Source organism: Sinohyriopsis cumingii, chromosome 3 (genome assembly GCF_028554795.1).
Source record: "Sinohyriopsis cumingii isolate HCF-2022 chromosome 3, ASM2855479v2, whole genome shotgun sequence".
Classification (NCBI taxonomy): Eukaryota; Metazoa; Mollusca; class Bivalvia; order Unionida; family Unionidae; genus Sinohyriopsis; species Sinohyriopsis cumingii.
This window is the reverse complement of record NC_142963.1, coordinates 84893652-84906973: the sequence shown is the minus strand read 5'-3', so window position 1 is coordinate 84906973 and position 13322 is coordinate 84893652. Positions and strand designations below refer to the sequence as shown.

At 35.2% G+C, this 13322-nt stretch overlaps 1 protein-coding gene across 1 annotated transcript in view; it reads left to right on the top strand.

Annotated features, from left to right (window-relative positions):
* Nucleotides 1-13322, top strand: part of LOC149803228 (nuclear pore complex protein Nup85-like) — a 101207-nt gene that overhangs the window by 17365 nt on the left and 70520 nt on the right. The window contains exons 6-7 of the mRNA XM_089952859.1: nucleotides 2829-2942; nucleotides 10601-10722. Coding sequence (XP_089808985.1) covers nucleotides 2829-2942; nucleotides 10601-10722 — 236 coding nt within the window. The remainder of the gene's footprint in view (nucleotides 1-2828; nucleotides 2943-10600; nucleotides 10723-13322) is intronic.

The window sequence follows — 13322 nt, the reverse complement described above, 5'->3', positions numbered from 1 at the left end:
ATACTTTTAATTGATGCTACTGGGAGTACTTGAGTTCATTGTGAGCACTTTAGTAGGAAAAGAAAGGGAATGTAGAGCATGGAATTACTAATTAGAGTTTAGAGAAGTGATCACTGAAAGATTATAGATAATAAGTTTTTAATAATTGCTTCAAAGATTTATTTTTCCAAAATAGTCACTAAATAATAATAGGAATTAGAATGACCGCTTCATCCACAGTGCTTCAATAACAGTGAACATGGTCACATTTATAACTAAAAATCAGCCTTGGCTAGGGATGGATATTGGCAGGTCACTTTTGATATTACACCTATCAGAATTCACAGCGTCCGATATTTATTTATTGATGAATTACATATATTGATATTGAAGCATGATTGCATGTAACGTTTTGAGTTTGCTTTGAGGCATTTGACACTGAAATGTTCCATTTACCAAGAATATGGGAACCCTACTACACTGAAATGTTCCATTTACCAAGAATATGGGAACCCTACTACACTGAAATGTTCCATTTACCAAGAATATGGGAACCCTACTACACTGAAATGTTCCATTTACCAAGAATATGGGAACCCTACTACACTGAAATGTTCCATTTACCAAAGATATGGGAACCCTACTACACTGAAGTGTTCCATTTATCAAGGATATAGGCACACTAGCTGCACCATAAATTGTGCAGACAGATGCAAAATTGAACTTAGATATATAGATCTACATAGTCTATTTTGCCTACTTTTGGTTGTGTGTGATTAATTGATTTATATAGAAAACAGCTGTTACTAATTTCTTCCATTTATTGAACATATTCATTACTGTCGGAAATAAAAATTCATAGTTTGATATGGTTATTGTATCAAAATGTAATATTGATCGATACTATTTTATCGCTAAAATAGGATTTAGCATTTGCATTTGAAAAAATATCATCTGGTTGTCATCTGTTGACTTCAAGAATCTATATGCATCAAATAGAAAATGACATCAAATAGAAAATGACATCAAATTTTTAAAATCAAAACTATATTCCATTTCTTATGCTGGTAGCATATGTTATTGATTTAACAGCATATGTTATTGATTTAACAGCATATGCTATTGATTTAACAGCATATGTTATTGATTTAACAGCATATGCTATTGATTTAACAGCATATGCTATTGATTTAACAGCATATGCTATTGATTTAACAGCATATGCTATTGATTTAACAGCATATGTTATTGATTTAACAGCATATGCTATTGATTTAACAACATATGCTATTGATTTAACAGCATATGTTATTGATTTAACAGCATATGTTATTGATTTAACAGCATATGCTATTGATTTAACAGCATATGCTATTGATTTAACAGCATATGTTATTGATTTAACAGCATATGTTATTGATTTAACAGCATAATTCATGAAAAGTGAGACTGCATGCTTCTATATTACGTGTCTAATTTTATGCATGAGAAGTCTTACGTATACTGTTAAAAATTGCCTTCATTTCTTATTCACTTGACAACCTTTACTTTTTCTTGTCCTGATTATCTGTAATTCGCCTGAACTGAAACTGTTACTTTTGTCATCTTGACTACCATTAATTTGCCTGAACTATTCCCCATTCAGTTAATTTCTGCTTTCATTATCAAAGGCAACCAGTTCATTAGAGCTTGGCAATGTAAAATTTTTAAATGGCCACTTAAATTTTAAAATAGGTTACCCTATGGCTACTAAAGTTTGAAAGGTACTTGGTATACTGACATGCTGTCAGTTGCATATTTCAAGATGCCATATATACCATACATTTTAGTTTTAGGTGAGAGGTCTATTTTGTTTCCCTTAGATCTGCTGTCATGCCATCACCATTCCATATAACATAACATGACCATGTCATAGATCTAAACCTGTACAGGTCTATGTACATTTTATTCTAATGATTTAACAAAGACTTGGTATACCTGGATCATATGATAGACTGTGTTGGTTATCGGAGATACCAGCCTTGGCAACTTTATGCCTCCTCCATAGACCAGGTTCCACACTAATGGGTGATTTAGGTAAACTGGTTGCCCAAGGGTCAATTTTTATGTCTAATCATGCCCAAAAAATGGATGTCATTTAGCTTTGCCTTTAAATTTGTGCCCGTTTCAGTAGAGAGCATTAATAATCAGTGTAAATTGTTGACTTTTCTGTTAGTGTTTCCTTCAAAGACAAAAGGTAGAATGTTAGAGAAAGAACTATTATGCCCTGTAGTCAGTTTTGGTGCTATTTGCTATATATTGAAATCAAACATCATCCTTGAAAAAACAAGTGAACAATTCAGTTTTGTTGGTCAGTAAGAAATTATAACTTTGTGAACATTTCATCTAATATTTCAGTTAAACATGTGTAACTGTGGCAACTGTTGTCAGTGTTTAACTGTCCTTTTTTTGAGGTTGTCATTTAATACAATAACTGTTACTCAACAGCTATGGTGATGGAAAATAAAAATGTTTTTATAGTATTTCATCAGTATTTCCATTTTTGAAAATACGTAAAAGAGAAGTTTATGTTCACTGTTTTGAATGTTATCAATTTTGAACTTTCTGCACTCACTTTGTCAAATTTGCCAACTTAACCCAATTTTCCATGGACAGAGAAGTCATTGCACCCAGATATGTTTTTTACTTTCACTGTTTGTACATTTGTGTATATATCTCCGTACATGTGTATGTGTGTGTGTTTGTAATAAAAATTAAATACATAGATTGATTGATACCAAAATACCTGTCAAATCATTATAGACAGTTTTGTATAAGAAATTATTTGCTGATTTCTTTTTGTTTTGTAGTGAACACTGCTGATGAAATGGATGCAGAAAATTTTCAGGATCAGCTCAAAATTTTTGAAATGCAGGAACTGATATGGAGTCTGTGTGAAATCCTCTTTATTGATGCAGCTCCAGGTAAAGTGGATATCATATATACTACACATTTATTTTTTTAATAACATTCTTTGTGGCATCAGGAATCTTGAATGAATTTAATCTATCATGATACAATCAGAGTGGTATTGTGTAGATGATGTCATAATTGCTGTGACAGTGGTAGTGTGTATCATAATTGCTTTGACAGTGGTATCATGTATCATAACTGCTATGACAGTGGTTTCATGTATCATAATTGCTTTGACAGTGGTATCATGTATCATGACTGCTATGACAGTGGTTTCATGTATCATAACTGCAATGACAGTGGTATCATGTATCATAACTGTTGTGACAATGGTATTGTGTATCATAATTGCCATGAAAATGGTATTGTGTATCATAATTGCTATGACAGTGGTATTGTGTATTATAATTGCTATGACAATGCTGTTGTGTATTATAACTGCTGACAGTGGTATTGTGTATCATAATTGCCATGACAATGCTATTGTGTAATATAATTGCTATGACAGTGGTATTGTGTATTATAATTGCTATGACAATGATATTTTGTATTATAATTGCTATGACAGTGGTATTGTGCTACATAATTCATAAGTGCCCAGCTATTAAGATCAAGATTCTATTTATTTGCAAATACAGTAGTCCCCCTTTTATAAGGCCACCTCTAATACAGCAGGGAAGTGGCCTTATAATGTGGGTGGCCTTTCTAGAGGGGGATGACAAATGCGAATAGTAAATACATATGAAGAAAGTCACAAGTACATTTAATTTTAAATATTTAATATTTTCATTAAAAAATCACATGCATGATGCGAAATAAATGTAAAACAAACTGTGTCATCATTTTCAAAAGAATGCTATGAATAACCATTGATATAGTTTTAAAACTGTCTTTATAATTATGTTACAGATCACATCATCTGTCACTTTGTTGGTAACAGTCTAAAAAACACACCAGTCTCGTCACATTAAAAATATCCTTGCTGTCATATCCCCTGCATATATTGTTTAGTCTTTTGTTCCAGTCTTCGACAACTTCATTATTAACATCAGCTGATTCTCCACTAAGGACAGAACACTTAATATTGTGTCGCACTTGAAATCTATGCAACCATCCGTTACTTGCGGTAAAGTCGTCATATCCCAATTCAACTGACAAAATTGTTGCTTTTTCTTGTCATTCAAAGCAGGATACAAATGTCTCCTGGCTCAAACAATCTTCCTTTCTCCGTCCATTTCACCTTCCCACTTCTGCAGAATTGTTTCATTATCGTTCACGATATTGTTTATCTGAGTCTTCCCGACATTGTTTTTCTGCGAGTATCCTCGACGATCCCCCACCCCACCCCAGTAAGTTGAATTACTTTCACTTTCTCATCTAAACTGATAATTTTTCTTTTCCTGGATGACATGTTGATCTTTTTCAGTAAGTTATTCATATTGCCAACTACAATACTGATAAAACAATTTTGTATGCATCTAAACAAATTGCCGTGTTTTTAAAGGAAGTGATCTTGTCACGTGATTCGTTAGTCGCTGTCTGGTACCCTATTGTTTTTATACATTTCTTTACACTAAGTGAGAGAAGCCAAAACGGCTTCAATATGTACCATTAACATCATGCATATTTGACCTCGCGACCGTTAGGATTCGTAATTTTGACAATTATTATCATTAGTAATAGCCACTGATTATCAAAATGAACAAGCTCAACATATTACTAAGGGAAGCCATAAAGGCTATCAAACCATTTTCCTGCTGACTTGGGTTTTGTACATCGATACTGCCACTTCTCCACTGTTACTACTGTTAAATAATTGTTATCTTAACAATTATCAGTGACTAAACCGGAATCTTATGATAACACAGCAGTAAGGCTAATTGGATTGCATGTACATACCCTTTTGTATGGATTAAAATTTGAGTCTTTCTTGGTTTTTATGGAATAAATTTGGCTTCTCATGAGGCGTAAATGATATAATATTAACCTTAGTGGTAAATGTACTTTACTCAACACTTCTTTCAGTAACGAAAACCTGACATCGGGGAAACAGGAATCGGATTACTTAACAACACGTTATGAATAAAATACTGGTTCTGGATGCATATTCAAATAAAATGCGGCTGCTTGTGAGGGGTAAATTTTATATTATTGCACTAATATGCTGGCCGCTGGTTGCGTTAGCCGGGTGGCCTTTCGCGAGGGGTACTTTTGAACACAAACTCGTCGGTGCCAACGGATTCTGGCCGTAAGGGGCGGGTGGCTGCTGGTCAGGGGGGCCATTCAAGAGGGGGACTATTGTATTTTTTAAGGTTTTAGAGTGCCAAAGTGACCTTGAGTAGACTGGGTTAATTGTATAGCTTCTTCTTCAAAGGCTACAAACCACTACTATGTTAGGATCTCAGCTTGTTTGGTTCTGTCCTAGCTGTTACACAGTACAAACTGTGACATGTAGAAAGGATGATAGGAACCAGTCATTGTGTCAACAGGTAACCAGCATATTGTTAATTTCAATGAGAAGTCTTTTCCAACATTAATCTTGACTTTGCTTATCATAGGCAGCAAAGTCAGAGGGTATTCCAATTACAGATTACATATGAAGAGTTCTTTCACTTTTACCATTTTTTCACATGCAGGGAAAGTTGATTTTTTTAGCTCTTGTATGATTTTTTTATTGCAAAGAAAATGATTTTTGTAACCCAATTGATTAAAATATTTGGTTTGCCCAGATGTTTTTCTTTCATCCACTGTACATTCCTTGCTATTGTTTATTATCTGTTTGAAGTCCACTGTACATTCCTTGCTATTGTTTATTATCTGTTTGAAGTTTCTGCTTCTTACAGATGTCTCTTAATTCAGGGTTAGAAAGTGTTTGAATTTTGATAGTAGTTGACATTGACCCTGAAATTGACTCAGTGATAAACAGAATTTGAAATATGGAAATTGTGCAAGGTTTGTCAGATTTTTTTTTTTAAACTGCAAAATATTTGCTTCCCACACAGATTATAAATATCATAAATTAGGTTCTACAGTCTTTTAAATATCTGCAGTAATAACATTTAAGGATTTATAATACGTACATATCATGCGGATTTATTTTCTTTGGGTTGTCAATTTTTTTTAATTTTTAAAAAATAGTTACTTTTAAGCAGTTGATTAAAGTTGAAATATGGATTATCTCATCACTGAAACTTGTACTGGTAATAAAAAAAAACCTTATAAATTTATAAATTTGCAAAATAAAGTGCATAGGTAATATTGTTACAGGGTTCTTAAATTACTAGGAAATTGGGGAAAAGGAGAAAGAATAGGTTTGTTTTATGCCAGAAAAAGCCCTTGAATCTTGCAAATATGATCAAAAGTAAGAGAAAAACCAGGAATTTTAGGCTGCCACTTTATCACAAAAAGACCATAATTAAGTCATCACTGAACAGATTGGGAGTTAAATTTATTGAGTTTTTACAACAGTGTTTTGGGGATTGCAGATTGTTCAGCTACAGTTGCCATATGGATCATTTGGGTGCATGCCCAAAACGTATTTTTAAGGGGTGCTCTACAGTCTCGTATTTTGCATGGGGTTAAAATTTTAAAGAAAAAGAATTTCACTGGCTTTCCTCACTGGTTATACTGGCTATTTAAAAAAGACCTTGTATATCTTAGGTATAGATCAAAGAACCTTTAATTCCCTTTATTTTGGTGTATGATTGATGGGTGTAGTATGGGTTAATGAGAATACAGCTTGGCGTTACTCCAGATGTGCACCTTTCAGAAAAGTGCTAGCTCCACTTGGTCATTTTCACTTACTGAACTACAGAGGTAAATTGTATTAAAAAAAGAGCCAATAATGTTTTTTTTACATTTTATATATTTGGAAATTCATTCATTGTACTTTCAGAAGCTGGTATTGTCTAGTTTGGCAAAATTCATTTTCCTATTTTAATAGGTGCTAAAGATTGTGTATTTTAGACTAATTCAGGCTCATTTTTGTAGCATAAGGGAGCAGTCATTTTAGTTAGCAGTGTGCTTAGATCATGTATGATTTCCGTAAGTACAATATCCGAAGAAATTTCATCCACATTACATCAAAGTAGCTATGAGGTATGTCAAAATTTTCTTCAATGTGCATGTTTCAAATGAAAACAACTTCACCTTACATACGTCACTCTTTCAAAAGTACAGAATAACTGGTGAGCGCCCCCATAGTTAATCCAAGTGCATGGGTGATGGTAGTTGTCAACTCATTACCTCTTAGTCCACACCTGATCAGTATCTTTTTGGTTTATGCAGAAGTTCAGTCTAGCGTCACAGTGTGTCAAAACAGCTGTGACATGTGACTGTAGTAATTGTAAGGGGAAAAAAGTTGATATTTCTGTGTTCCCCTTTTGATATGGAAATTTAGCAAAATTATATTGTGATAAATCTTGGCTTATTACTTGTTAGTTTGCAATGGTAACACATTGTCATCTGTAGTAATCATTGCCTCCTCAAACTTAAAGTTTTGTTGAATTTTACTATCAGACCTTGTTAAATATTCCAATGATGATTCCAACAAAATGTTGAGGACTCCATACCTAGAATTGGGAATTTTTATCATGAAATAGGTATTTTGGAGTATTTTAAAAATTAGTCTCATGTTTCAAACTGCAATATCCCACATTTTGTTGCTATTATTTTGAGGATGCTGCTTAATTGCAGAAGAAGAAAAAATGTTATTAAGGTTTGTGTTAATGTAATCCAAATAAGGTTTTAAATTTTGTTTTTCTTTTGTAGAGAATTTGCCCTTTTAAATAGCAGAATTGGTTAAAGTTGCTGTTTATCGTCATGTTCTTGGCATAAAAATAGTTTTTTTAATAACAAGTCTATAATAAAAAATAAATTTATCTGTATTCAGCCAGCATATAAACCTTGGTTGCATTATAATACTTTTTTGTTACTTAGGTGTAACTGGAATAAAAGTGCCGTATGATGATATCAAATGAATGTTCTGAGTTTTAATGGATGGGAATTTTTTCAGCATATTTACCAAGCATACACAAGTCAACAAACTAGAATAATGAACACTGTAAAAAAAACTTTTTCTTTTACCATGCATAAATCATGAAACAATGTCATAAAAAAATCACGATTTGATTCATTAAAGTAAAGTACTTAATGAACTTCCACAGAAGACTTTTTAGTATTCTAAAATATGATGCAATATGTTGTAGATATTAGTTTGTTAGATGCAGTGTCTTTCATTATATAGTACTTAATGATCATATATCCTTTGACTGTCATTTTGCTTACAACTGAAAGGGTTGCTGCCATGCTCTGGATAATTCATGATCATTAGTAATTTGCCATATTCCAAGCATAAATATCTTCAGAGTTCAGAAATATCACTTTGTCTTTATCAGCAACTAATGTTGATTATGTGACCTATAATGGTCACATGATATGAGGAGACTGGTGTAGATGGGTGGTAATTCAAACCCCTTGTCCTTGTTTAGTGTTGGCCTCTCGTGTCATATTTTGATCACCTCCTTCACCTTCCTTTTCCATGTGTTGTCCTCTGATGTGATGACCTTGGTCTGATTATGGATGATGGAATGCCCCATATTGCTATGATGTTCATGTATGACCGATGACTCCCTACTGATGTGTTCCTTAATCTGGTTTCTAACACTGCCTTTTTCCCCCGATGTAATCCTTCTCACAATCATTACATTTGATATAATAAACAACACGTTTTTTCCAAAGGCAGTGTAATATTGCCAAAATATTTTGAGCTCTGAAAATTTTGCTCTGAGTATGGTAAATTACTAATGATCATCACCTTGCTTTTTGTTCTGTGTAAAACTTGGGTGGAAGAGGGATATAGACTCACTCTGTTCTAATTTTCAGTTTGACAAGAAGTCCAATGCTATTGCTACTTTTTCTTTATATTGAGTTTCTTGTTAAGGAATAAGAATTTATTATTATTATTGTTATTGTTATTATTATTATTATTGTTATTGTTATTATTATTATTATAGAATTCCAAACTTTAAATGGAATAATCAGATTTAAACATTCTTCTCCAACATTTTGAAAAGAATGAAGACATTAGCTGTAATCACCAACCACAAATTTGGATCATTGGCAATGTAAAACATACAAACTGTTGTTTTTTACTATTGATTTGAAATACAATACACTGTATATACTATTACGTGATTGAATTATTTGCCATTAAAGTCAGTACAATCAAAATATATATTTTTCTTCCCTTAAGGTATTTAGATTGGTGACATTTGGAATAAATTACCTTGCCCTATGACTTTCAGAAAGGTGCATTTGGCACTTTTGACATACCAAGCCTGTAGAGCATGTCCTCAACAACAAAAACCAGGCATGTTCTGCATCCCCAAGTCTGCATGGGATGTCAGGCCTGTTGTACATCCCCAGTCCAGCAAGGGGTTTCAGTCCTATTCTACATCCCTAAGCCTGTAGTGTTAGACTTTTCTACATCCCTGTCCCTGCAAGGGGTGTCAGGCCTATTCTACATACTGGTCCTTCAGGGTGTGTTTGGCCTATTTTTCCTCCCCAAGCCTGCAGTGAGTGTTGGACCTATTCTTCTTCCCCAAGCCTGCAGTGAGTGTTGGGCCTATTCTTCATCCCCATGCCTGCATTGAGTGTTGGGCCTCTTCTTAGTTCCCAAGCCTGCAGTGAGTGTTGGGTGTATTCTTTATCCCCCAAGTCTGGAGCAGGTGCATTTTGCTTATATTTCTTGGGAGTTATTGTCCCTGATGGTTTTAATAGAGGTATTGTTGATGTAAAACATTGTGCAAAATCAAGCTTCCACGTTATTCAGAGTTCAAGAAATTGATGACCTTTCTTGATAATGAATTTTCTCCATCACTTAAGAACTTTCAGTATTTTGAAAGATATGAATTGATATTTTCTGCTATGTTAAAAATTAAAGAAAGAATATTTTTGATAAAACTCTTAGAATGCAACTTTGCATTTCATTTGATATTTTAAGAGTATCAGTCTGAAATTCAGATGCATGATGGAAAATACTTTTATGTGGAAATAAAAAGCAGCTTAGTACTGATGATTGATCAGGATGTTACGTAGTAATTACCCATCATGCTGTAAAATTTTTATATGACCTCTTATGGCAATTTAAATAGAATTAAACCTTCTTAACCTGTAACTATATGTTTGTCCCACCAGCTGTAACTTTAGGAGGGTTTTCCCTGGTTCTTCCTCCACCATTTATACTGGCTGCCATGTATAGCCTGTCTTATGCTGAAAAATGGCATTAAACCCTATAGCAACAATGACAACAACTTTGTGGAGATTTTAATTTAACTGGCTTATTTTTATATTGTACTAGTGTGATGTGTATTGATGAATCCCATGGTTTTAGGGCAAGCATTGGCAACCTGCTTGAACCTTTCTAAAGAGTCTGGCATATTGAAAGTGGCATGCCAGACCTTTTGGAAAGGCATGAGATAGGTTGCTGATACCTATTTTAAGGCATACATTTATTTTAGAGATTTGTGTTCATTTAACTAAGCCTTTCTCTTTATCCTGATAGTGAATATATCATACACTACACATGCACTAAATTGTTAAGACTAGGTTTGCTTTATTTAAGTCATTAATCTTTTTGCTTAACCATGACTTCTTGTGTTATTTTCAGGTGGAAGAATTTTGATACCACTTTTAGAATGGCTACGCCGGCATTTTTCATATGGAGATCAAATTTTCAGGGATATCCTTCAGAAGGAGAAACCTGAGGAACATCATGAATATTGGGAATGTGTAAGAAATCTCAGTATGGATACATTGGTAGTAAAATATCATAGAATGTCAATGGATTTGAGAATAAATCATTTGAAAGATTATTTGCATGTTTATGTGAACCAGTCATTTGCAATGGCAGATGTCAGCTCATGCAGTGGTCTATACCTAAAGTTACCATAATGTCAAAAACAGGTACGTCAGCAATAATAATTGCAATAGGAAAGAAAAGCTACCCACAAATGTATGATGCCTTTTTGTAGGGCTGTGCAGTTTAAACAATTAATCAGTGTATTATGGTATGGATCCTATCGGTACGAGTACTGCTGTACTTTGACATTGAATTGGTTTTTGCAGTATTTGTAAAATGCTTTACAAACTAAAATTTATGTTTTGGCCTTAATGTGCTTCATTTTAAAAAAATTTCCTCTTTCAATCACTGTTGTTACAAAACTCAACTTATTTGTGAAAGATGATTCTGCCAAGAGAATGGTTAACTACACTTTATATCCCACCAGGTGGATGTGGAACCTGAAGTCTTGTTCAAGTTGGTGCCAAATAAAAGGACAAAAAAATCACACATCTGGTAGCATTTCTCTTTTGAATACGCTCCCCAATCATATTACATTAGGAACATCAGCCTGCCACCTCACGAATCCAGCTCTACTAAGACAAAAATGTAATATCCTGTCTATTTTAGATAGACAAAGGTCAATAACTCTTGCCCTTTGCCTCCCCTTGATATCACCAGGTGTCGCCAGTTTTTAGCTTTGCTGCTGTACAGACCACACATTGTGCAATTTATCCTGTTTTTGTGTTTCTATGGGGCCATAAAATTTTCATTTTGGATTTATAGTGCAGATTTATCGACCTACTGCAGGTTTTATGCATTATTTTACAGTTTCTGCCAATTTTTGAGTGATTTGTCACTTGTCAGGTTGTCTTCTCAAGTTGTTTCAGGAGGAATGTTTACTATACACATGAAATGTATGTTCACAGTGATCAAGGAAGACAACCTATGGTTCATTGTTGGCGATACCAACTCATTGGGGAGTATTCCCCAATTTTAGGCAACCCACTAGGTGTGAGTCCCACATGCATGTTCGAGCATGGCCTTTGAGCCGCTAAGTCCAGGCGCATGGGGTTCATGCCGGATCTGTTGGATTCAACTCTTAATAGTGCAATACCATTACTGGCCATCCAACAGTCACTGGCCATCCCGACGTCGCCAACTATCCAGCCAACACCGGCAGTCCAGGCGTCTCAACATGGGGACCTTTTCGTTGAAATGGTCCTGCCAAGTAGTTCAGACAGGGATCTTAGTGATAGATCTGTCCATTTAGCCATGCTGTCAGCATTTTATCATTACTATACTGGGGATTTCTTTGAGAAATCTGTCTGTGATTTTGGACCATCTTATATACCACCAGCATCTGGGCTGACCACATCACGTTCACACTGGATCCATTGGATCTAATGCATATTAAAACTGCACCATTGCCAGCCATCCAGCCTTACAAACATGGAGACCTTTTTGTCAAATCGTTCCAGCCAACTATGATTTATGGGGATCTTAGTGACAGATCCTTGCATCCAATCGTACTATTGGCGACATGCCCTTTCTATGACAGAGATTTCATTGAGAAATCTGTCTGTCCAGCCAGGCCCTTGGAGTTGCTAGTACCAGTGATAGCTCGACTGTCCTCTACACTGCCAGATTCCAGGCTGACTATTCACTGGGTAAACTAGCCAGCATTGCTGGTTGTGCCGGACTTCCATATGTTCACTGCATGTCCACAAGGGAGAGCTAGTGACATTTTACTGGGGATAAAATTGAGTCTTCATTCCATCAGGTATGTCCTCTCTAGCACTGCAAGTAGACCCAGTTAGGCCTTGACGCATAGTGCATGTGATGGAACTCCTTTAAATCCACCATCCTTCTCATCTTACTCAGATCCGACCATAGTACGGATTGAAGTTATCTTTCAAACTGCCAGCAAGGACAATTTATTTTTTTCGGTGTTTGCTACTTCAGAATGCCACCACACTTACTGCTGCTCTAAAGTATTGGTAGATCTCGTTGAGGAGAAAGAAACAGACTTATGGCAACAGACACCTTCAGAACCGATCTCCCTGCACTTGACAAAAATGTAGTAGCTATTCATACGTATGCTTGTCTGTTTTTCATTGTGGACAAATATGCTGGTTTGGGATGTCATTGCAGACACCTGGTAATAACAGTGCTTGGGAAGCGATGGTTAGGATTGCTAGGGTCAATGAGCAGGATGGCTCAGCATAATATGGTCAAGCCTTTGTTGACGGGTTTAACCAATCTGCTGTTGATAAGATGTGTCGCATATGTACGAACCACATTGCTCCTACCTTATCAATCCTTCCGGGTGACCCTGTTCAGGTCACCATTGCTTTGGAGGGAAAATAGAGGAAATTGAAGGCAAGCAGCTCAGGAACTGCACCTCCACCTTGCCACTCAACCCACACAGGCATTTAGAACCACTCAGTCCCCGTCAGTGTGAAGGAATGTTAATCGGCCTCAAGACAGGGATCTCCTCAGTCACACATGTACCAACATTGATCCCTAGAATGCAATCATACAGGCGCAG